This window comes from Choristoneura fumiferana, chromosome 28 (genome assembly GCF_025370935.1).
Source record: "Choristoneura fumiferana chromosome 28, NRCan_CFum_1, whole genome shotgun sequence".
NCBI classification, from domain to species: Eukaryota; Metazoa; Arthropoda; class Insecta; order Lepidoptera; family Tortricidae; genus Choristoneura; species Choristoneura fumiferana.
The window spans coordinates 1,734,698-1,761,466 of record NC_133499.1 but is presented as its reverse complement, the minus strand read 5'-3'; the positions used below and the strand labels follow the sequence as shown (position 1 = coordinate 1,761,466).

General features: G+C 38.4%; 1 protein-coding gene across 4 annotated transcripts in view; it reads right to left on the bottom strand.

Annotated features, from left to right (window-relative positions):
• Positions 1-3,962: 3,962 nt before the first annotated feature.
• The window catches only part of LOC141443957 (fatty acyl-CoA reductase 1), a 97,075-nt gene continuing 74,268 nt past the window's right edge, over positions 3,963-26,769 (bottom strand). For 3 of the 4 annotated variants that reach the window (XM_074109387.1, XM_074109389.1, XM_074109388.1), the window contains exons 10-14: positions 12,451-12,573; positions 11,516-11,635; positions 10,461-10,612; positions 6,979-7,084; positions 3,963-5,673 (exon numbers count right to left, since the gene is read on the bottom strand). In XM_074109387.1, coding sequence (XP_073965488.1) covers positions 5,526-5,673; positions 6,979-7,084; positions 10,461-10,612; positions 11,516-11,635; positions 12,451-12,573 — 649 coding nt within the window. In that variant the 3' untranslated portion in view covers positions 3,963-5,525. Of the gene's footprint in view, positions 5,674-6,978; positions 7,085-10,460; positions 10,613-11,515; positions 11,636-12,450; positions 12,574-13,607; positions 13,729-14,469; positions 14,542-14,776; positions 14,887-16,340; positions 16,487-17,946; positions 18,038-18,592; positions 18,758-26,769 lie in introns of those variants that run through there. The other variant, XM_074109390.1, reaches the window with a different exon arrangement.

The window sequence follows — 26,769 nt, the reverse complement described above, 5'->3', positions numbered from 1 at the left end:
ATTCATTGATATACTCTTGTAGTTTTCGAGTAAAATGCCTGTGACATACGGACGGACGGAGAGGCAGACAGTGAAGTAAGGAATTACGGGCCGTGCAATTTCCAACTTAATAAGTATAGTTTCAGTTACTTACTATAGTTAACTAATATACAGATCTCCCCCTAAAACTTCTAAGTATTTTGTAATATTGTTTTGTATTGTTGTTGTGTTGAATTAAAATTCCGGAATTTAACTGAATTTCCATGGGAATACCCGAAAATGTCCCAGATCAGGTGGAAATATAATATGCCACTATCCAACTTCCCACTAATATTATAAATGCTTAAGTGTGTCTGTTTGTTTGTTACCTTATCACGACTAAGCAGCTGAACCGATTTAGAGGAAATTATGTGTAAGTATGTATTTTTTTTATTTTTTATTATTTTGTTTTCTTTTTGAAAGAAAGAAAGAAAGAAAAGAAAGAAAATACATTTATTCGGAACAGTGACAGAATAGTTACATAAAAGAAAGAGAAAAAAAAAAAAATTCATACATTTTGTCCCAGAAAAATACATAGGATACTTTTTATAGCGGAAAATTGTATAGTTACAGACGGAGTCACGGGCAACAGCCTACAGGTTGTCTTTCATTGTGGCGTTCTAAGGGGGAGGCCTTTGTTCAGCAGTGGACGTGTTCCGGCTGATGATGATGAGGAGAAAAAATAGGCATTCTCGTGTACAAATGTCCCATTTTTTTCACTTTTAGAAAAAATATGGCTTTTAATCAAGAGCAGTCGTTTCCGATAGGTAGTTAAAAAAAATGTCCCCAAAAATGACAGTTTTGTTACGTTTTTTTTTTCATACACAAAATTTTGAATGTAAAATTGGGGTCTTTTTTTTAACTATCGGAATCGATTGTGCTCTTGATTCTGAGTAGGAAAAGATATGTTTTTTCTTAAAAGTGAAAAAATAAATAAAGGGACATCTGTGTAGGTACTTAGTGTATTTTCCCGTTCACAAAATACGTCTTGATCGCGTTCGCGTTAAAATCTCAATTTGTATGGAAGTTCCATAATGGATCACGGACAGGGCAACAAATTTGATTTGATTTGATTTTTTTGATTTGAAACAATTTCGTGCGCGTATCGTAACGAAAACGGGTGACGACGCCGCACCGTGGACATGTGGCGGCTACGTATCGACGATCCAACGCTCGATTTACGTCTTCGAATAGTAAACGAATGTTTTGTGAAAACGCCACACTAGAGGCACTGTGCACGAAAATGCCCGGCTACAAACACTCGACACACCCGCCCGTTGAAAGTGTTGTTAGTACGGCTCATGACCGTTTATCAGAAACGTGAGATAGAAAACTTTAAGTTACACGACTAGATAGAGAAACGAATTGGACGCATTACAACAGCCTTAAATCACTACGCACACAACAGTTCTCTAGTCACTCATGTAACCTAAAGTTTCCTATCTCATCTTGATATGTCAATAATAACTGTGATAACAGTTATTATCCTTTTGCGGAACAGTCAACTCGATGTTTTAAGTTATGAGTCACGACATCTAGCGGTACATTGAAACAAACATTGCTGTTCCTATTTAACACTAGAGGCGCTGTAGGACAAATTATCCAATAAATATTTTGTACTATTGTTTACCCGCGCCGCGGCGTCGCACGCATTAACCATTATAATAATTACATTGACCTAGACCCAAACTAAGCAAAGCTTGTAGTAGGGCTCATAGACAACGGCTAAACATACATATATAGATAAATATTTACTTAAATACATACAAACATCCAAGACTCAGGTACAAACATTCGTATTCATCATACAAATATATGCCCGTCACGGGCATCGAACCCGCAACCGCTAGCTTCGTAGTCAGAGTCACTAACAACTTCGCTATCCGGTCTGGCGGTCAAATTGAAAATCCAGGAATTCACTAAATTCCCTGACATTTTGATATCTTACCCCGATATTTAACAAAAATGGAACCGAATACCAAACTTGAAAATATTTTTCTATGTATTTACTAGTTTGAAGTTGGTGACTCAGCATGACCCAGCGGGAGTGAAACAATAGTCGTCTACCTCACTTACATACTATGGGTTTCAATCCCTCCTGCTGGGTCGTGCTGAGTCACCGGCTTCGAGCTAGTAGGTACATAGAAAAATATTTTCAAGGTTTATGCAGTCGACTGACCAACCGACTTCAAAAAAGGAGCAGGCACCGACTTCGAGCTAGTAGGTAAGGTCTAGAAAAATATTTTCAAGGGTGTTATAAGTAGTCGGTTCCTTTTTTTAACCCCCGACGAAAAAGAGGGGTGTTATAAGTTTGACCGCTATGTGTGTCTGTGTGTCTGTCTGTGGCACCGTAGCTCTTAAGCGGGTGGACCGATTTGAATGCGGAATACTTTAAAAATACAACATATTTAGTTTCATGTTAACCTTAGCGGTCCCCCGACACCGACGACGCTTAGATAAAAAAAGATTACTAGATACTTTATACTAAATTAACTTAGGCTAATTTTGCGGGAAATCAGCATAGTCCCCGCTATGATAAACGAATTCTTCACAGATGAAGTCGCAGGCAACAGCTAGGTAGCGCATAATTATTTTTTACTTTTTAATTGTCTTTTCAAGCAGCGTTTTTTCGGGCGTTTTTTTTTTTATTTTTGCTGGCGTTTTTTAAGTCGGGGGTTTTTAAATTTTAAATTTAAGTTTTTATTGGTTTTGCAGTCGGTTTTATGTAGATTCAAGGAAGTATAGTACTGTATGGAATTTTTTATTTTATTTTTTACTAGCTTTTGCCCGCGGCTTCGCACGCGTGGAATTCGGTTATCGCGCGCTTTTACCTCGGGAACAGTTCATTTTTCCTGGATAAAAAGTAGCCTGTGCCTAATATCACGTCGATCCGTCGCTCCGTTTCGTCGTGAAAGACGGTCAAACACACAGGCACTTTCGCAATTATAATATTCGTACGCGCGACCTGCCCCACCACCGGATAGGCGGATAAGTATTCTCTACTTTTATGATAAGGAAAGATTCGGATTAGAAAACTTAAGTCGCAGCTGTGGAGTTGACCACAACTAACTATATTAACTATATTAACTATATTAACTACACTAACTAACTAATTAACTATATACTACGAAATCGCCAGTTTTTTTATAACACTAAGATAGTGAGTCGTTACCAAGTTGGAGGCACGGTACAGCGACATCTATCGGGCGCTTCAGAACCTAAATTATTTTTGTGAGTTTTACTGAACACTTCTTATTAATTGTGTAAAGTATTACATAACGTTTGGTATATTTTGAGCATTAAAAAAACATTACATTAATGGTATAAACTAATAAATAGTTTTACAAAATGTGTACAACTAGCGCCATCTATGCGCAACCTATTGTCAAATTATTATCCTTTTGCGGAACGGTCTATTCAGTTAAAAGTCTCTACTCACGACATCTAGCGATACATTCTAATAAACCTGGTTTATGCTACTTAACACCAGAGGCGCTGTAATACCAACACCTAATTTAATATTAATTTTAACTAGTTGTTTGTCATTATGACGATCCCTAGAGAGGATAATTGCTTATTTGAATTAATGTTGATTTTGCTTAGAGCGAAGATGTCAGGTAACTCGGGTACATGTTCTTACAGTAACATGACTGAACCCAACTGAGACCTGCTAAATTGTTTGGGGTCGTGTTTTCTTGAGAATAAATAAATAAATATTTCATGTAAAATTAGCGGCCAAAACACAAGCTCATGACACTACTGAGTGGGTCCCAATTTATACTATTCGATGTTTTTTTTAATTATTATTTCATCCTAACGTGTTTTTTCTGTGTATCGAATATGTGTAAATAAATGTCTCTCTCTCTCTCTCTCTCTCTATAAAAAGTCGTCAAATCCAAGAAATAAGCCCTTTTTCATGTATGAGATTTAAACAAAACAACAAGTCTAATAAAAAAAATGTTTTATTTTATAAAAAGTCTTGTTTTACAAAAGTACAAAATTGATTTACACCTACACCTTGATACAATATTGTAGGTAGGTATACCTATAGGTAGTACTTAATATGAATTAACTGAATTTTAGTTTAGAGCCCTGTTTATTAATTACATTTTTTGTCATTAGTAAAAGGTTTAATATTACAAAAGTTCATTTTAAACCTCCATTCGCCCTTTTATTTACTATCCTGTGGGATTTTTCTTTCAAAACATCATAAAGAAATCTTTTGTGCAAAAATTTCAGCCGTATCTAAGGTAAAATTGACACTGGGCTGGATGTGAGAGGTTTAGGAAAAAGGTCTTGCGTAAAATGAAGGCCTCCTAACAGGAGAATGACTGTTAATTGACTGAGGATCAAAGGTCTGGGCTGGGCAGGATGTTGATGAGCCAGTCAGTCAAGCAATCAGGACTTTTCTATTTACAAGTACAGTTTTACTAATCGACGGTTAAGAATCAATAACACCTAACTATCATGCTCAAAGATGGTAGATAGTCGGTATTGGTTTAACCGTCGTAATCTAAATTAAAGCGTAGACTGATACAAAACAAGCCTTAAATTATACATTACACACTTAAATATTTACCCTTAAAATTATAGTAGGTACATATTTACAAAACAAAAAATTCTCAAATACAAAAAAACAAGTGGGTTTATTGTGATAATGGAGTCAATCACGTTATTTTTTTATTATAGTGAGATAGGTAAAGTAACGAAAATACATACTGAAACATGGATGCACAAAAAAAAACAGAAAAAGAGACCAGCGCTGGGAATCGAACCCAGGTCCTCAGCATTCCGTGTTGCGTGCCATACCCCTACACCACCAATGGACAGGAGTCTAGACACAAATTTCTCCCATGCACCACACATTTCAGCCTGCTTTTTTTTTGGTCACTTAAGCAGCGACACTAGCGACATCTATGTTTTAGCTCCCATCGAGAGACGTCAACATTCCTTCGGAACTAACCGCTTCCCCGGACAAGAAATGTGAGAGAGGTAAAGTAAACAATAATCGATAGATTCCTTGAATGAAGAATAATGAACTAGCGCGTGGTAGTTTAGCATAATAAGCGCGAATATCATCTCAGTGCATACCTACTTGTCAGATAGTTCTTCCACACAACACTTCTTCACGATCATTTAAAATGGCTTGTAGTAAATTTTTTCACCGTCTCCAAAATAATACTTACAAAAAATACACACCTTCAAATAAAGCTGAAGGCGATCACTAGTATATATGACAAAAGCATCGATAACTTAAGTTTATCGATACAGGAACTCCCTAAGTACCAGTCATTATTTTTTTTCCCCCTGAATTCCGACGTCTGGTCATATGACGTAACCAATATATCCCCGTAGACTTGACGGGAAACATATACTTCTTTGTTACCGACTTCACAAAAAAAAATTCTAAAATCATCAAATCGTTTCGAACAATCTGGAAAACAATCACAGTTAAAAGTCAGTATGCTAACCCTAACTTATCATCTATAGGCAAGCTATACTGAAAGTTAGGTCGAGATGGACGGTAGACTGGCAGCTGGGTCTGACACGGGGGCTGTGCTGGAGGCTGAGAAGAGCGGGCTGAACCAGCCGCTGAGCCAGTACAGCACCAGCGCCCAGAACAGGCAGCGAAACACTATGTCTACCACGTACATGCTGGAACAAACAGTATTCTCTTAAGTTAAATAGTTACAACCCAATTACGGGATCCGTCATAAAATAGGAAAAGACAACGTTGCGCCTTGCCGCAAAATTATGCCTGGATCCTTCATCTGACATGATTATGCCAGAACAAACCAAATTTTGTTTGTCCGAAATCCACGCAGCATAACATGTATTTCATAAACTTTTTAGCAGAATAATTACTTCATAAGACAAATAAAATTATTGCACTATTTTCTCAAAAAAAAAGCCCAACAAATGAATTGCTTACAGAAAAGAGGGTTAGGTAACGTTAGAACTGTGATTTCACAAATAAACAAGCTACAGGTACATACCAGCAAAGTAGGTTAGGTTATATTAGAACTTTGACCCCACAAGGTGGGAGAACACAAGAACAAACCTAACCCCGGTTTTGTAACAATTCTGAACTATTATTGGGTTCGGAGGAAAATGGTTATGACAAACGTTCATTCTGACAAACATTACATTCGGACTTTCAGCAAGTATGCGAGCCGATATGGACCCAAGTTTCGCCGATTTTAAATTTATGCCACACAATATTATGCGACACAAGATTATGCCGAAAAAGAACCATTACGCCTACTTACAGCGTGGCCGTTGTGCTGGATAGGTTTTAGCACAAAACACAGATTCGTAGTTCAGAAATCAATCTCCATACAAGTGCTCTCGAGCAACGCACACATAGACACTGCTCACGGACACGATATCTCGGACCGGTTGGGACCAGTGCGAGCGCGAGTGCCATCCGCTTGAGACACGCGTCTGTGAACTTTTTTGTACAATAATGGAGCAACAAAAAAAAGTTATTATAACTGTTCAGTGGACGGTTGTTTAAATTAAATTATCGTGAATTTCGCCAATAACGAAACCGTCGCAACATATTTTCTGTGACACATATAATATAACAATTCAACAATACAATACAATAACGCGGCCTTATCGCTTTAGAGCGAACAATGACATTAAAATTAAAATATTTTAGTTATTAATTTATATTTCCATTGTTCCCTTTTCATTCTCAACAATAAATCAAACAACTAGCTACGAGTGCCAGTACCACGATAGTTTTTTGGTGCATAAGCCATAGTTGACCTTAGTTAGAGCGACCGCCGAGCGTAGGTATGAAAAGTGAAGTACATACAGGAGATTGACTTCTGAACTATCTGTGTTTTGTGGTTTTAGTGTCCAGGGGTGCGGTTATTTATGATGATAAGAAGTAAAGTCACAGCTTCGCGCTCTCTCTTTCAATAAGTGACGAAGTGGAGCAGCTATACTCACACTTTCATGTGCCGACGCGCGGCGGGAATGGTTTCGTCTCCTTCTTTCAGGATGTAGCGACGCGCTGACAGGATGCAGTCCTCGAAGTATCGCGAGATGTCCAAGCCTGGGGACGTCCAACAAACGTTAAGGACAAAAACAATACACATTATTTATATGTATAAAGCAGGGGTCTTCAAACTTTTTGACTCAAGGGCCACACTGCACTTAACCCTTAAATTGGCAAGAGTAAAAAAATACAAAAACAAGTGATACAGTATCGTACCTTGATTTAATACCGTCTTAGGGTCTACAGAAAAATGAAAAAAAAAATCTAGCATTATTGGTTTTTCAGAAAATCTATGTACATCACCATGCACGTTGCCAATTCTATAAGAACAAAGTAACATTATTTTGTGTACACGCTGGTTACCGCTGCCAATGAGGCAGTAAACTTTTACATAAAAAAAACCTAAATTATTTAAAAAAACATCATTTATACTTGGTTTTGGTATATTTGGTATTGGTATTTTAACTAAATGTAAACAAGACACCGTCAATTGGTGTCTTAAATAATGAAATTTCCCCATTAAACTATCTAAACATACTGTCTGTATTGAAATACACTAGTCTAGTTAGTATTACAATGATAGACAAGTAAAATGTTTAAATCCTTGAATGAGACAAATCTAGCAACTGAAGTTTGTTTACATTTACTTAAATACTCGTACCTATCCAAATCAAATATATTGTGGAACTGTCGAAAGCAATTTCGTGTTTTCCAACAGCGAAAAAAGGGGCATATATGAGTTGCTCTGAAGATGAGCTCTGGTTGAGTTCGAAACGCGCTCAAGTGTAGATGGCGTGGCTATGGATTGCATAGTTTAATGTGGGCAAAGCATCATATTAACTGTGGATGGCCAGGGCAGAACTTTTTCTCTAATGGGTCAAAGAAGCATCGTGCATGCTTTCAGAATTCAATCGGTTTTGGATATACATACATATATATTTATCAACCTCATGCTCATCCAAAAGGCAGAATAGCAAATTCAAACGTTCCAAAGAAGAATTTAGAGAAGGTGCATCAGAGCTATAATCAGAATCGAATTGTGGCGGTGCGTGCGGTTTAATTTCCTCGTCCGGATTAGAGCCACAATCATAACATGCATTTTCTACGGGAATTAAAGATAAAATCTTATGCGGCCGATTTTATGTTAAGCACTGCAGACAAAGAAAGAAAAGCATACTGTTTAAAAAGTTTTAAAATAAACAAGGGGACGTAAAATCGTTAATTTGAAATCAAAAAAATGTACAGGGAACTTGGTAATGTACACCGTGGTTACCGAAGTTAATTCACCTTGTAGTTGGCAACGTACATGGTGGTTACCGTAGTTGAATGTAAGTACTTCTTCACAAACTTGGCGACGGTAACCGTGGTGTACGTTATATACAGTGATTATCGTTGTTATGATGCTGAATGTACACAAAAGAATCAATTGTTCGTATACTTTAGCCTTTTCTCATAAAACACAAAACATAATAAGCATAACTTGCATAGAAAAAAGTTGAATTTTTTTAATAAAACTTTCCCTAGGTACTAGAATGCGACGCCGCGTTGAACTTATTTTTGACACTGACGTTAATTTAAATTATTGCCAAGTCACATATTTTTTCAACCATTCATCATAAAATTATTTAGTAGTTTTTAGTCGTAAAAGTTTCAAAAAAATATATATTGATGATAGGATTTTTTATTTACTAACGTACACGGTGATGCACAGTGCCAATTTAAGGGTTAATGTAAATTCGTGCGGGCCAAGACTTTGGCTGGTCATGGGGGTAATACGAGTACATTAGTTAAGTAGACTTAGTCTTCAGGGGGTACCTAGATACGAGACCGCATAACGCATAACGCTTTCTTGCCGTGGGCCGGATTAGAGGGGCCGGACTTGGCCCGCAGGCAGTAGCTTGGCGACCCCTTGTATATTTCACAAAAAACTTATTCACGAACGACTTTATCGCGAATAACTTTATCAAGAATAGGCTTTATCACGAAAACTTTTTCACGAAAACTTTACCACTAAAGACATTATCACGAATAGACTATATCACGAAAAGACTTTACCACGAATATAGACTTTATCACGAAAAATCTTAATCACGACAACTTTATCACGAATATGTCATTACTTTTTGGATTCAAGATGGCGGATGACATTTCGAGGCAGGAAAACGTCATGGGTGTCGTTTTTGATTAAATTAGCAGCGTTCAGAGTAAATCTAACATTATTTTTTTGTTCCAAGATGGCGGATGACATTTCAAGGCTGGAAATCATGATGGATGTCGTTTTCCACTAATTTGGCAGCACTAAATGCGAATCTAACATTATTTTTTGGATCCAAGATGGCGGATGCCATACCGAGGCAGGAAAATGTCATAGGTGTCGTTTTTGACTAATTTAGGAGCGTTCGATCCGACACAAATAGTAAACTATCGGGGGGTCAGACCGCGAAATATTGACTTTAAAGTGCCCATTTGCAGTCGCTCGCTGCATACTACAGCGCGGCGTCGTAAAATTGTAAAATATCATTCCGATGTTAGCGACTGTGACGCGCGACCGCGACCGGTGGCCTTTATTGTCTAGCACACTTGAAATCAGAATCGTTTTCACAACTTCTTTCAGCTACACGGTGTAGGATAAGGATAGAAAGAGATGGTGAATGCGATTGCGAGATAACACGGGCCCAGAGGGTCTGACACTTGCGATCACAATCCAATGACAGTTTTCGCATACTAAACTGTCATTTGATTGTGACCACGGGCGTCAGAAACGATACGTAATAGACCCTCTGGTCGCGCGACCCACTGCTTAGTATAAACTTAGTTAACGCTTTGGCTTGTGTCAGTCAGTTCTTCCTCTCAGAACAAGAGGAGGCCTGTGCCCAGCAGTGGGACGTATATAGGCTGGGATGGATGGATGGAAGTCAGTTCTTCATATTTATTAAAATTTAGCTGGGAATTGCGGGCGCGTGTCACCGGTCGCGATAGCAAATATCGAAATGCTGGTTGCTTATTTTCAACCGACGATTTAGTTTTCAGTTGCCCATTCTGAACAATTTTTGATTCATGTGCCAAATGGAAGTTTACGTCGGTGCGGGGATCGATTTCATTGTTTATTGACTGAAATAGAAAGAAAGAAAGAAAGAAAGAAAAGTTTATTTTGGCTCCAAAAAGTACCACCTAAAACTAAGACTAGAACTAGCACTAAAACTATGTTACTAGGTGACACGGCAGGATACCAAAAAGGGTCTCCACTCAGCATGTGTTGCCGCACATTATGTGCAGTAACGCTGGTTTTCTGTGGAGCCCAAACGTCAAATAAACATGTATGCATGAGCCAGTTCCTTTGCCCCAGTCAGACGGGGAAAAAAAATAGACACAAAAGTGTCTGCGTCTTTGCAGCGCATGTGACTAAGTGCATGTGACTCCCATGTTCACTCACCGACAGCGTCGACCTTGTAGTCCCGCCGCTCGCGAGCATTGAGCGCTTTACGTTCGTTCTGCGCGATGTCCGATTGGAAGTCCCACTGGTTGGTCGTGTAGTACTCGAACACCTCAAACCCTTTCTGGATGCGGCGCTGCACGCGGATCAAACTGAAAAAATACTTTTATTTATACCGGCATGTAGCACTGGTTTATCTGGATCGTGTCGATAGGTGTGGGATGCTGCGGTGTCTATCTAATGCGTCATCTATTCAGATAAGCCACCATGGATTGACTAGGAAATATTCTGGTATATAAGCTACCATATATTGTAATTCTAACTCTTCCACCAAATACGTATTTGGTGGAAGGGTTTGAGGATGTGAAATACTAGTTTTCAAGCTGTTGTAGTTCAGTGCGTAAAACTATGGCCCCTCAAGCAGATCTTCAGAATAATGCTTCTTAGTTTTTTGAAATGTGCTTTTCGGTGAAAAAAAAAACATCACCAGAAACTACCACGAGGACACCAATCAATGGTGTGTGAACTCACTATTAGAACTGACCCACGTGGGATCTATATCCTAAGCCCCTCATTTTGTAGTGGGACGAGTTTAGGCCCTGTGAGAAATCCTCATGATTGTGCAGTATAGGGTCTTCAAAAAGAAAGGAAACGTTTTTCACGGTCAGCTACAGGTGAATATCGCTGGTGTTACAAACGACCATCAACTACAGGCTTGCAGGTGGTAGGACCTTGTGCAAGGTCCGCCCAGATTGCTACCACCATCTTGCTCGCTAATCCTGCCGTGAAGAAGCAGTGCTTGCACTGTTGTGTTTCGGCGTGTAGAGTAAGACAGCCGGTGAAATTACTGGCACTTGAGGTATCCCATCTTAGGCCTCTAGGTTGGCAACGCGTCTGCAATACCCCTGGTGTTGCAGATGTTTATGAGCGGTGGTGATCTCTTACCATCAGGAGACCCACTTGATCGTTTGCCATCCAGTCGAATAAAAAAAAACTACGGAGCGAGAGCTTCATGGAGCCGGCAAGGTACCTGACATTGTTAAAGGTATACTTACACGGGCTTGTAGCCTAACACCAGTAAGAGTGTGTCGACCAGGATGGCAGGAATCCAGTGGAACAGCACCATGCAGATGTTGTGGTACAAACGCGAGTGCTTCATGGAGCCACCAGGGTACCTGACATAAAAAAAATATACAAATTAAAACTATGATTAAGCACTTAAACCTTACCAACATGACACACATACATAAACTTTTGGATTAGTGGAAGTGGCAAATTTCAACGACGCTATAGGAATTGAAAACAAAAAAAATATTTAACAAAAAATGGAACCAATTTCAAAATTCTGAAAATAATTTCATTCGTGAATTTAATTCGTGCTGAGGCACCGATATTAAACTAGTAGCAAATTATTTTCAAGGTTTTTGAAGTCGGTTCCATCTTTTGTAATTTTTATTTTTCATAGTTTTAAGTGATTTGTAGCCAAAGTGCATCTCACAACGAGTCCATTGAGCTCAAACACAGCATAGTTATATCATTTTAAATAACAGAGTAACGGTACCTACGGTCTTCTTTATTAATCTTTATCAGGGTCTAGTTCACCAAATTATACTTTCTGAATATAAATATACTTGACTTGATGTTAAAAATGCCAAAATCGCTATAGATGTGCTTTACAAATTCGAGGGTTGCCCTGTTGCCCTCGATTTCTTTAAGATCCCATCATCAGATCCTGACTTGGTGTCAATGGGACCACCTCGGAAGTATGTCCTTTAGAACTAAAAAAGAATTTTAAAAATTCGGCCCACAATTGGCGGAGTTATCGCGTAACAAACATACAAAAAAAAAAAAACACTCGAATTGAGAATCTCCTCCTTTTTTGAAGTCGGTTAAAAATATAATATTTCAGTTGTTTCGAAAAACTCGCTAGGAGTCACCTCACAGAGCCACTAGCGGGTCTTTGGATTCCATGATCACCATCGAAACTCACCACGCCACGCCGTTGAGCGGCAGTCGGTTCATGATGATCTCACGGCCAGCCTCTATCATCTCGGACCAGGTCACCTTGATCTCAGCTGACGATGTGAAGTTGACCACCCTGACGCTGTGATTGCTGGAAAAGAACGGGGCATTTTACTACGTGAGAACGTGATGGCGTTGTTGATATAGATACAGACACACTAAAAACATGTACGCAAAATTTCAGCTCAATCGGTAACCGGGAAGTGGATCAAATTTAATTTGCAATATTTGATGACAAACATCGGGGCAGGTGAAACTAAATAAAAGCTTGTAGAAATAAGATTATATAGTAACTACGTATAGTAAGAGTCGTGTAGTATTTTGAACAGCAGAAGCCTGTGGAACTTTGAAATGACAATGTTCGGGTTTCTCAACTTTTCTAAATTGGTTAGATTATTATTATAGTGTAAACGCTTAGCTGTTTATGAGATTTCGCCTTCGATGTATTGTTGACAGAAGGATTTTGCTCTTTTTTTAGGGTTCCCTAGTCAACTAGGAACCCTTATAGTTTCGCCACGGCTAAGCTCAGAGACCGTTAGTACTAAAAAGCTGTACTTTGGCATGAATATACATACATATCAGTCACGCCAACAGAGGTAAAATTAAAAAATTAAAAAAAAGTTTTTAGGTTACCTCCCATAGACGTTAACCGGGGGTGATTTTTTTTTCTCGACTAACTCTATCATTATGTTTTTTATTAATTTTGTAACCATTACATTTTTCAAAATTTTAATGAACATTTGCTCTTTTAAGTTGAATATTTCGCAAACAGATCACTGAATCGAAAAGTCATCTTTACAACTCTGCAATGATTTTAAAAGAGCTATCCAATAATACTCCACACTAAGGGGTTAGGCAAGAAAAAAAATCACCCGCACTTCACGTCTATGGGAGGTACCTACTTATCCTAAAAAAAATTTTTCCCAAATTTGTTTCCTACCATTTCATCTACATAGTTGCTACATATATCCGTGCAAAATTACAGCTTTCTACGTATCATTGATAGCCGTGGACGGAAAGACGGACGGGCGAACGGACAGACAGACAGACCTGCCGAAACTAATAAGGGTTTTTGCCACTTTGGCTACGGAACCCTAAAAAAACGCTTTTTACTGGGCTACTTACCCTTCTTGTATCCAATACCAAGCGCTGATCATGATGCCGCTGACAAACACGTCCACGGGCAAATAGTCAGCGTAACTGTTGCTCTTGCAGTACATCGAGCGAATGACGCCTTTACCCGCACCTGATGTTAAAATGAGTTTTTATTAAAATAATAACTAAACCATAAAAAAAACATTTTTAATACAAGCTTTCTTGCTGACTGTACTGTTTGTTGACTGTACTTGCATTGTCACCCAAACTACATTTGCATACCAAATTTCAAGTCGATGCCATTAACCGTTGAAGAGTTCCGTCCTGCGGAGACGATCCTGGCCGGACTACCAGGATGTCACTACCTGATTATTGTATTGTCACCAGATTTACATAAGTATGCCAAATTTCAAGTCAATTGGACCCCTAAAAGTGGGTCAAGTTTAGATTTTTTTTTATTATTCGACTGGATGGCAAACGAGTAAGTGGGTCTCCTGATGGTAAGAGATCACCACCGCCCATAGACATCTGTAATACCAGGTGGATTGCAGATGCGTTGCCAACCTATAGGCCTAAGATGGGATACCTCAAGTGCCAGTAATTTCACCGGCTGTCTTACTCTCCACGCCGAAACACAACAGTGCAAGCACTGCTGCTTCACGCCAGGATTAGCGAGCGAGATTAGCCAGCTGACTTTGTGACCGCGGCCATAGTCCCATCTCGTAGCCAGATTTGGTAGGCAGCTAAGAAATAGGAATGGTGCTTTCCCATCTTGTTGCAATGTGGAATGTAATTTAATGGAACAGGATAAAATAAAATGGAATGGAATAGATTAGAATGGAAAGGAATGTAATGGAACGGAATGGAATAGAATAAAAGAACTGGAATTTACCAATGAGCAGTCCTGTGGGTCCGTTGATGTTGTCAGTCCAACCAGGAATGGGCTCCTGCCAGATTGGGATCACTGCAAGAGAAATACTTATAAGTGGTTTTTTGTAGTCAGATTTTTAAAATTAATTATACTTTTTTTTGGGAAATAATAAGTTCATTAAATAGAAAAAATAACAGTACCTAACATAAAAAAGGAAAAATAATTAAAAACATAAAAATATTCAGCCACATTCGTCGTCAAATTATTAATAAAAAAAAAACGAAATAACACATTGATTAATTTATATTATACTATATTTTTGTCTCACCTATAGAAGGGCGCAGCACTATCGCCGGTATCTCGTCAAACGCCTCCACGACAAGGGCCTCGCCCAGGGCTTTGGTGAACGCGTACGAGTTCGGGATCTTGTTCAGTAGTCTGCAGACAAACACACATACAATTCAGGGATAGCGAAAAGACTCAGAGAAGTTAACCTTGTGATTGGTTTTTTGGAGTATTTTTGATTTTTTTATTTCAACTCCAAATTTGTTGCTTTTACGGGTATCCCGTGAAACCATTATATTTTGGTTTTTCTGTGCATCCATGTCTCAGTTTGTACTTTCAATAAGGTAATCTTACTCAGACACTTTCAGCCAGACAGACTCAGACAATTTGATCTACAGTCTGACTCAGACACAAACCTCAGACCCAGTCAATCTGGGGGCTTATTTTTGTAACATCAGTCAAAAGTAACGTTCAATTTATTGAAAATAGGCGTGTCCTAAAAAATTGTAATTAAGTAATCCGTCAGTTAGATTAATAAAAAATATTTAGCACGTATTTTACAAGCTTTTATTTGTCCCGTTGTCCGTCTGTCTGTCTGTAGTCAAATCTTGCAAGTTAATTTCGACCAACTTCCAGTAGCTGGATTGACTTGAAAATTGGTATACATGTAAATTGCGTGACAATACAATAATCTGGTAGTGGTAGTGACATCCTGGTAGTCCGGCCAGGATCGTCTCCGCAGGGAGGAACGATACTCTCAACGAACGGACGGAACTCTTCAAAGGTTAATGGCATCGACTTGAAATTTGGTATGCAAATGTAGTTTGGGTGACAATGCAAGTAAAGCCGACAAAAAGTACAGTCAGCAAAAAAAGCTTGTATTAAAAATGATATTTATTTTTTACCAAAACTTATTTCTTTTATCAATCAAGACAGCAACATACAATGTAGGACAAAGTAGCCGGTTAAAGTTAAGTGTGGCGTCACGCGCGTGTTACACGTTTTACTAACGTTTTCCGTCACACATGTTAGTTACTTAGTAATAAGTTTTTGGTAAACATTTAATTTTTAATAAAAGCTTTTTTTGCTGACTGTGCCTATTTTTTGTTGACTGTACTTGTATTGTCAGCCAAACTACATTTGCATACCAAATTTCAAATCGATGTCATAAACCGTTGAAGAGTTCCGTCCTGTGGAGACGATCCTGGCCAGACTACCAGGATGTCACTACCAGATTATTGTCTTGTCACGCAATTTAAATAAGTAAGTAAGGCGAGTGCCGGCAACGCACCCGCAGTCCTAATAATGCTATAGCTGTGTCCATGGGCGGCGGTGATCACTTACCATCAGGTGAATTTCAAGACAATCCGACTACTAGAAGTGGGTTAAATTAAACTTGCAAGATTTGACCCGCACTCACAAGATACATTGCAAGTTAAATAAAAGTTAAAAAAACAACAACACGGCTGCCTTAAAAAGAAGTTTTAACAGTCGAGTTTTTAATAATGTCCTTTTGAGGATGGAGCCTTAAGAATAGTTTAAGCTAGTGAAATAAAACTTTTGGGAAAAAATATTCTCGGCGATAAATGAGAGAACCCTGGACTTACTGGGGCGTGACGGCGGCCACAGTGGCCTCGTCCATCCACTCCATGGACTCGATGATCTTGTGGGGGTCGGCTGGAGGGGGGTACGGCTTCTCCTCCAGAAGCTTTTCGTGCAGGTGGCAATAGGCGGTCGAGATGTGGATCATTAGCTGGAATAGGAGGAAAAATGAGGATAAGATAAAATAAGTTTTTGTTAAAAAAATAATTTTTAATACAAGTTTTTTTGCTGGCTGTACTTTTTGTCTACTTTACTTACATTGTCACCCAAACTACATTTGCATGCCAAATTTCAAATCGATGCCATTACCCGTTGAAGAGTGCCGTCATGTGGAGACGATCCTGGCAGGACTACCAGATTATAGTATTGTCACGCAATTTACATAAGTATGCCAAATTTCAAGTCAATCCGACTACTGGAACTGGATCAAATTCTACTTGCAAGATTTGACCCTCACATACATACAGGCATAAAATATAGGTACTACCTTATAGGTACTACCTATTTACATTGCAAGTTAAATAAAAGCTTGTAATAATGTTTTATTTGCCCCTCACTGGACGTCTTTGTTGATGATGATAACTTTGAGTGTCATTGAGTAGCATTAAGATGGTGTTATCGAAATTTCCAAGGGATGTGAATCGGTTTGTTTGTTTGTTTATTACTCTTTATTGTACAAAAAGGAAAAACAAAAAGGTTACATAAATCTATCTATCTATGTTTTACTAGCCGTTGCCGGCGACTCCGTCCGCGTTGTATTTGTTTATCTCTATTCCGGGGAACTATGCAATTTTCTGGGCTAAACCTATCCTATGTCCGTCCCGGGGACTCAAACTATCTGTATACCGAATTCCATCCAAATCGGTTTAGCGGTTTGGACTTCATTGAGTAACAAACATCCAAACATCTTCACAAACTTTCACATTTATAATATTAGTAGGATTCTTTCACGCAGGCAAAGCCCCGAGCATAATCTAGTCTTATTTACATAAGTGTATCAAAAACCTGACTACATGACTGATTGATTCGTCATCATCAACGCCCAGCCTATAAACGTGCCACTGCTAGGCACAGGGTTCCTCTCAGAATAAAAGGGCTTGGGCCATAGTTCCCACAAATAGTACTACAAATAGTAGATTGTACAACAAAAGCATAAAACGAGTCATTTTATCCGAGACAGCCATTTTACACCGATGGTGACTAAACACATCGCGGGGAATATGGGTTTAATGCTCGAGTTTTACACACTTCGATTGCGAGGAGTTGAAATAACAACAGTGGAAACATTATTCACTTACTAGGCTAGGTACCTTTTATTTCTAGTTTTATACAAATTAAAAATTATTAAAACAGTATGTAGAAACTTTTTTGGGTGTGGCTGTTAACACCTGATTGCCTTGATCTTAGACGAAGATTTTACTTTATGCACTAGAGCATAAAAAAAACATTGTATGTCGACAAGATCTAGCATAAACACGAACTTTACAAGCATGAGAAGTGAAAAAATATTGAAATGGAACTAATAATTCTGCATACAAACTTTTTGATTTAGCATAGACGGTGGCGCCGAAATCGTTCTATTCTTGTTAATTTGACAAGAAGTTTACATACCTTAAGATGTTTGCATTCCTTAGCGATACCAACGACTACCTTGGTGGCGCGTACGTTGAGGAAAACTGCTTTCCTTAACTCTTCGTCGAACCTGTGTAGGAAAAGTTTTAAATATTTTAAACAAGCGAACATTGTCGACAGCGCCATCTATTAATGAGTAGTAAAATTGTACATTTCATCAACCATTTCTCTATTAGGTTTCCATATTTTACCGTACCATAATGAAGTTACTACTATCACAAACAGAGAATATATGTGTGAACATATGAAAATTTAATACAGAATGACAACATTTAAATTTTATTCATTTAAGTTTAAGTTAGGTGTTATTTAATTCATCTATTTGTTATGACATTTTAAGTTTTAACCCATTAATTTTAGTATAAAACCGTGTTTGCATGTATGTAAATGTCTTACTAGTCACACTTTGCATCTTGATCGGTGTATTTGGTTGCATTTCATGTTTTCTTTGATGTTTGTTTGTTTTTTCCTTTTATTTTTGTTAATTATTCTCATTTTTAAATTTTGTCGTATTTGTGTGTCTTTGTGAATGTGAATAAATGTCCTTTCTTTCTTTCATTCATTTATTCCCAGAAGTAATAAATACTGAACACAGCGCCATCTATTGTCAAGTAGCCAAACTCACCTAATGGTCGCAGCAGCGTGAATGATAATGTCGACGTTATCTATAATCTTCTGACGATCCGCGGCGCTAAGGCCAATATCGGGCTGTTCTGCATCTCCAGAGATCAGCGTCATCTTCTCCATGAGAGGCTCCAGACCGCCGCGCATGTTGCGAAGTTTCTCGAACAACTGAAAAAACACGCGATGTTTAGATAGTTCGTTTGGTGTTCGTAAGATGGCGTGAGCAATTTTTTTTTAAACGGGCAAAGTTTGTGGCATTATCCCATAGGGCAAAACATTAATAACAAGAAAAAATATGTAGGTACATCTCACAATTGACGATAACTAATACAGGAAACATCGCGACAGCGAAACTGACTTTCAACCGACTTCAAAAGGGAGGAGGTTCTCAATTCGTCTGTATGTTTTTTTTTGTCGGGTTGTTTGTTACGCGATAACTCCGCCAATTGTGTACCGAATTTAGAAATTCTTTTTTAGTTCTAAAGGACATACTTCCGACGGTCCCATTGTCACCAAGTCAGGATCTGATGATGGGATCTTAGAGAAATCGAGGGCAACCCTAAAATTTTATAAGCACACCGAGCATACTTTTTGCTTAATAGGAAGCCCCAACCTCGTCTGTATACCACTTTCTCACTTTTTCACACCTAATAGTATAGCGATTTTGGCATTTTTAACACCAAGTCAACTATTTACATTCAGAAAATATCATTTGGTGAACTGGACCTGACGAAGAAGACCGTAGGTACCGGTACTCTATATAAAATAATATAACTATGCCGTGTTTGGGCTTAATGGAATCGTTGTGAGACGCATTTTGGCTACAAATCACTAAAAACCAGGGAAAGATTTTTTTTAACAAAAAACGAAACCGACACAAAAACCTTGAAAATAATTTTCTACCAGTCTGAAGTCGGTGCCTCAGCACGAGCCAGCAGGAGTAATATAGGTACCTATAGTATGTATCTAGGTAAGGTACACGACTATAGGTCCACTTCTGCTGAGGTATAAACCGACTTCAAACTAGTAGAAAAATATTTTCAAGGATTGTGTAGTCTGTTCCATGATTTTAAAAAACCGTCCAAGAGCGTGTCGGACACGCCCGAAATAGGGTTCCGTAGTCATTACGAAAAAATTAAGTAATATTTTTCTAAGGATTTCGTACCTAGTTTGTACGGAATATTCCAAGGTATATTTTATACCTTAGGCTGCTATTTACTCTTAGGGGCTGTTTCACCATCCATTGATTAGCGTTAACCGACGGTTAAATGTGATGCCGTCTCCGTCTATTCGAACAAAACAAATAGAGACGGCATCACACCTAACCGCCAGTTAACACTAATCAATGGATGGTGAAACAGCCCCTTAAACTACTAATAATTCTCAAGAAAACCTAACCGTTTTAGTTTTCCTTGTAAGTTTGATAAACTTACTTACTACCATCCTGAATTTTTCAAATTTTTCCACCCACCGGTTTACATTTTAGAGGGGGGGACGCTCGATTCTAATGAAAATTTGCACTTTAAAGTTGATTGTTTTGCAAACAAATCACTGAATCGAATAATCGTTACAGCAACCAGGGGTCCTAATGGTTTTAAAAGACCTATCCAACGACTACAAGATTGGATGAGAAATAAAATCACCCCCACTTTACGTCACAAAAACTGTGACAAGAGAACACAACACAAGATACAACAATATAATAGGAAACAATAAATAAAAACTACATAAATATACCAAACTAGCCGCAGTGGAGACAATGGGTCCCGGCTGATAGAGACCTCAGGAGACCCCAGAGCTGGCGCTTACCTCTCCCAGCGAATTTCTCTGACTGTACAGAGAGGTAATGCCGCCAGTGTTATGGAGTCTATGCCGCAGGAGGGCCTCTTTAATGGTGTTTTCTTTTTATAGAAATATATTGAAAAATAGATATATTGAAATTCCCCCATTAAACTATCTAAACATTTACATTTCTGTATTGAAATAAACTCGTCTTAAGGGCGGTAAACAAGGAATTACGAACGAGAGTCTATTAGAAGCCCGAAGTCGAAGACTGAGGGCTTTAATGAGTCGATGTTCGTAATTCTAGTACCGCCCCTGCGACATACAATGTTTTTCATCACATTTGCGAGTAAAATTGTATATTTGTAAAAGAAAAACTAAGATTTTTCCAAACATTGCCGATACCGCTAGGGTTACCACCCGTACTCTAAAATAGAGTATTGTCCTCTTTTTCATGTAGGCGTACTTTATAATCTACGACACCAATAAAGTACGCTAAAATACTCTATTTAAGTAAAACTTATTCTAACTGGCTAGTTACTGGTTATGAGTACTTATGAGACTAAATAAACTGGTATCCACTTTTAAGGAGAAATAATAAATACTCTTTTTTATTCTGTGTACTTTATTTTTGTCCTTCTAAAATGAAAAAATACTTTATTCGCCTAAAAAAAGGTGGCAACCCTAGATACCGCTGACTACGCTCTTGGCAGCGCCAGTCTCCGCCCCGCCCCGCATGCAGTAACAAACTCATTTACCGACCTTGGGCTTCATGACATGAAAATTAGTACGGGCAATGACTCATTTACCGACCACGGGCTTCATGACAAGCACATATTAAGGTCGAGGGTTTTATTTGGGGGTTGTAACCAAGGTAGCCTGCATGTTACGACACTGTTTACGAGCAAGTGTGATGAAAAATACAATTCAATTCAAGTCTTGAAAGTATAGCTCCAAGATACTATCGATGATTCCGCCAGTGTCGAGGTTGGAAAAGACACTATCAGTTTAGCCGTTGTTCGGTACATTGTTTAAAATCCTTGAATATGCCAAATCTGGCAGCTGAAGTTTGTTGACATTTAGTTAAATACCTATCCAAAGCAATTATAGTAGGGTTAGAGGAAAGGTTACGTTTCGACTTAAACAAAGCAAGACCCGAACAAAATGGTGACGTGCCTCAGCATAACTTAACCTCTGGGGCACTACTCGATGACCTAGCAACACCACGGGATTACGACAGTGCGCCATACATCCCTGTATTTCTATTATTATTATTTTTTGTATTTTTTTTCTTTAAGTGTATAATATAGTTTTTAAGTATTTTATTTGTGATTATATTTTTATGAAAAAATGACATTCTGCCAAGTTTCTTGCGGCGCATTCTTCTTGGCAATGATGGTCTTTCCGAAAGCGATGGTAGTTTAAAAAAATGACGTGTAAAAGTGCCCATTGCGGCCTATTTACTGAATAAATCATTTGTTTTTTTATTTTTATTTGAATTTGGTATTATGGGTTTCAAAAAACATTTCTCACTACTCTCATCTCACTAATACTCGTATGATCAATGCGAAAGCTTGTAAGTCTGTTTGTTTGTTTGTTACTGCATCACGTCTAAACCACTGAACCGATTTACATGATATTCGGTATACAGATAGTTTGAGTCCCGGAGAAGGACATAGGATAGTTTTTATCCCGGGAAATTACATAGTTCCCGCGGGACAGCAATAAAAGTATTCTACGCGGACGGAGTCGCGGGTAACAGGCTAGTCCTACTAATAATATTATAAATGTGAAAGTTTGTGAGTGAGTGAGTGAGTGAGTGAGTGAGTGAGTATGTTTGTTACTTCTTCACGCCGAAACGGCTGGTCGGATTTGGATGAAATTTTTAAGAGCAAATGCACGAGTTACTACTAAATATATCCAATTTACTATGGGTGTCTCTACAACATTTATTTATTTATTTAAGGAGAACCAACAGCTAAAAACACAATATATGTAGAAGGAATAGCAACACAGAGCCAATAACAGGATCCCACAGATAGCTATAGTTTACATGTTTAAGCTTAACTTAACATTTGAAGAATTCTCTCGATTTCCTTAAGCATCAGATCCTGATTTGGTGCTTATGGGACCTAATTAAAGACACTCCTAGACATTCCTAAACGAACGCAAAAAATTTTTTCAAATCGGTTCATAAATGACGGAGTTCTGAGGTAAATAACAAACAAAAATATCGAATTGACAACCTCCTCCTTTTCTGAAGTCGTTTAAAAAAAAATTAAATCCTTGAATGTACCAAATCTGGCAGCTGAATTTTGTTTACATTTAGTTAAATACCTATTAAAACCAAGTATAGGGTCAGACGAAAGGTTAGGTTTAGACCGAAACAAAGCAAGACCATTGGTGACGTGCCTCCGCATAACTTAACCTCTGGACTACTCGATGACCTAGCAAGACCTGGGGATTACGACAAAGCGCTAGGTACAGTCACCAGCATTAATATCTGTCCTTTTTGGTATCCTGCCGTGTCACCTAGTAACATAGTTTTAGTGCTAGTTCTAGTCTTAGTTTTAGGTGGTACTTTTTGGAGCCAAAATAAACTTTTCTTTCTTTCTTTCTGTCACAGCGGAGCGTGCAAAAATATCTGACACGTCCTTCCGGCCCTAGAAAAAGAGTCGTATCAGATAGTTATGCACGCTTGTTCTGTCATATATTGGTGCTGGTGACTGTATTATAGGTTTCAAAAAGCATAGGAATAAATTTGCTGTCAATTAGTGACGTCATCATGTCATCATCATTCATTTATTAAGTATAACGTAACCAACAAAAAGTTGGAAAACCCAAGACTTTGTCACTTCAAAGTTCAATATCTCAAAAACGGCTAAGCCGATTTTGATGAAGCATAACTAAGAACCATCGCAGCTAGAAAACCTGCTTTTAAACAAAATAACCGCATTCAAATCGGACAAACACCGACAGACAGACACACATAGCGGTCAAACTTATAACATCCCTTTTTTTGCGTCGGGGGTAAAAATTAGACATCGACAACCCTAAGCGTCCGCGCCGCAGTAGGCAGTTAAGTCTCCTAAAGGGTCGGAGTTTACATACTTCTCCTATTTTACTATGGTCATGCAAATTAATCCCTACTAATATTAAAATGTCCCTACCAATATTAAAAACCCTGCCTGTTACTTTTTCACGCTTCAAAAGCTGAATCGATTTAGACGAAATTCGGTGTGGTGATAGTGGGAGCCCCAACTGGCCCCAAGGAAGGACATAGGCTACTTTTTATCCCGGAAAAATGCATAGTATCCGCGGGATAGCGATGAGCAAATTCTGCGCAGACGCAGTCCCCCCTCAAGAGCCCTTCCTCGGGACTCCAACTATCTTCATACCTAATTTCATCGAAATCGTATCAGCCGTTGAAGCGTGAAAAGGTAACAGAAAGACAGAGGTACTTTATCATTTATAATTATTAATATAGTAGGAATAAACGATTTAAATTGAATTTGCGTCCGGACCCCTAATAATCGGCCCAAGTGTGCAGCAACGATAGTGCAAGCACTTTCGACATACTTTAGCTGCGTTCCGGCGCTGCACGCTGCAGCGTTGCAACACCGGCTTGCCTCGAGCGGACTTACTGCACTTCTTTTGTAGTATAAGAGCCGGTACACATTTTAGAGCAGTTATTTTATTTATTTATTTGAGGGAATGGAAAAAATGAAATTACCACTAGATTTATAAGCTGAAATGGGTAGATTACTGCATAAAAGGACTGCATTAACTTCAATAATTATAGTTACAAAGAGAGGGCCTTTTTGAAGCGGAAATATAAATCCTAATAATAAATGTATTACCATTCCATGAGAATGACAAATAATTCATTTTCAGTGTACCTCTATGATATTCAAGGTATATGAGTGCCAAATTTCAAGTCATTAGCTTCAGCCGTTAGTCTGTCAGAACTTTGAATTTACGTCGGAATAGATATTAGTAGGTTAGGATTGGATTAATGGAGGATTTTACAAATACCCACTCTAAAATGCCTTCGGCTCTTGGACTATATGCCTATTTACCAATATGCCGGTTTACCGGTCGCTATTTCACGTTTCGCCGCTTACGGCTAACCATAGATATTGTGCTGTTTAGTCCTTCGTAATTAATAAAAAAATTATAACAAAAAATTGGACCGACTCCAAAAAACCATGAAAATAATTTTCTACCAGTCTGAAGCCGGTGCCTCAGCACGAGCCAGCAGGAGTGGATCTATAGTCGTCTATCTCACCTACATACTATACGAGTATAATATATTGTGCTTCAATCACTCCTGCTGGCTCGTGCTGAGGCACCGACTTCAGACTGGTAGAAAATTATTTTCATGGTTTTTTTGTACTTAGTCGGTTAAATTTTTTGTTATATTTTTTTCACGCTTTTTAGTGTAAAAGATCTAAGATACAATAGTTTAATGTCAACTGCTGACCCACAGATTGAAAAACACTGGTCTAGAATAACACATATTACGAGTACATAGATTACTTTTTATCCCGATATTCCCATGGGATAGGGATTTAATATCGGATTCACAGCCGTTGGGCTTAGAGACATATTGCTGGATCTGTTTTTAACCCCCGACGGAAGAAGAGGGGTGTTATAAGTTTGACCGCTATTTATTTGTGTCTGTCTGTGTTTCTGTCTGTGGACTGTAGCTCTTAAGCGGGTAGACCGATTTGATGCGGCTTTTCTTGTTTGAAATCAGGTTTTCTAGCGATAGTTCTTAGATGTTTCATCAAAATCGGTTAAGTCGTTTTTGAGATATTGAACTTTGAAGTGAAAAAGTCGGGGATTTCTTTGATTTGAAGATATTGAACAATTTCAGGAATGGTAATTTAAAATCGGCCAAGAGCGTGTCGGACACGCCCAAGATAGGGTAGCCGTTACGAAAAAATCTAGTACTTATAATATTTTTCTAAGGATTTTGTATTTTGCACGGAAACTTCCAAGTTTAGGTATATTTTATACCTTTGGCTGCTATTTACTTTTAAGCTAACTACCTCCTACTTAATCATTCTCAAGCAAACTTATTCGTCGTAGTTTTCGTTGTAAATTTGATGTACTTACAAACAACATTTTTCAAATTTTTCAACCGCATAATTTTAATGAAAATGTGCACTTTAAAGTTGAATATTTCGCAAACAGATCACTGAATCGAAAAATAGTCTTCACAGCCCGAAATGATTTTAAAATATCTATCCAACGATCAGCATAGTTGCTACATTACATCCGTACAAAATAACACTTTTCTAAACAATGTCTCTAAACAACGCCGCGAACAGACGGATAGACATACAGACATGGCGAAACTATAAGCTATAAGGGTTCCGTTTTACCCTAAAAAAAGATCCTCTGCTTGAGAGGCTATTGGTCAAACCACTTGCTCCCACTGCCCAATCAGTCACGTGACAGTCATTCAGAAGTGTGTACGCACGAGATGCGGCGGGTTTCGACACGGCGACATTGGCCAGTGTTGGCCAACTTTTGGCCAAGCGGCCTTGGCTTACGGCGCCAAGGTTGCATTCTACGAATATGACTGAACTTGCCGGGGAATACGGTCACGGTATAGCCGGCGGGGTTCACCCATACGATACAACATAATACTCCATCAGCCAATCTCCCAGTGTGGGAACGCTTGAGAATGATGTAGCTCACACCTTCTCCTTAAATATTTAAGAATGATTCTTTGTTTTATATTCTCATTTATTATGTATATTCATGGTTATCCATATTTAATATTATAAATGTGAAAGTGTGTGTATTTGTGTGTATGTTTGTCCGCCTTTCACGTCGAAACGGAGAGGCGGATCGACGTGTTTTTTGGCATAGAGATAGGTAGTTTTTGGATCCGAGAGTGACATAGGCTACTTTTTATCCCGAAAAAATACACAGTTCCCGAGGGAACAGCGCGCGATAACCGAATTCCACGCGGGCGAAGCCGCGGGCAAAAGCTAGTGTATTTATATATAGTGGTTTATTTGTTTTTTTTTTATTATAATATGTAATAAAGCACTGTATTGTAGCTTCCACAATTTTCGACTCTCAGGGCCACACCACATGTCCACTAATTTTAAGTGTCAGTTAAAAGTAATGCCGTCTTTGTTTATTCGGACAAAACAAACAGAGACGGCATCACTGATATCCGTCACTTAAAGTTAGTCGACAAGTGGTGAAACAGGCGCTTAAACTCACTTTTTGTCGGTCCCCAACTGATTGCTCCTTTCATCCACTCAAAAGTTGACTGGCAGAGATCCCTTAAAGGGATACATAAGTCCGCCTTTGTATAATTATCTCAAAGTTTGTCAATTGTATTTTGTTTCTTTTCTTTTGTACAATAAAGAG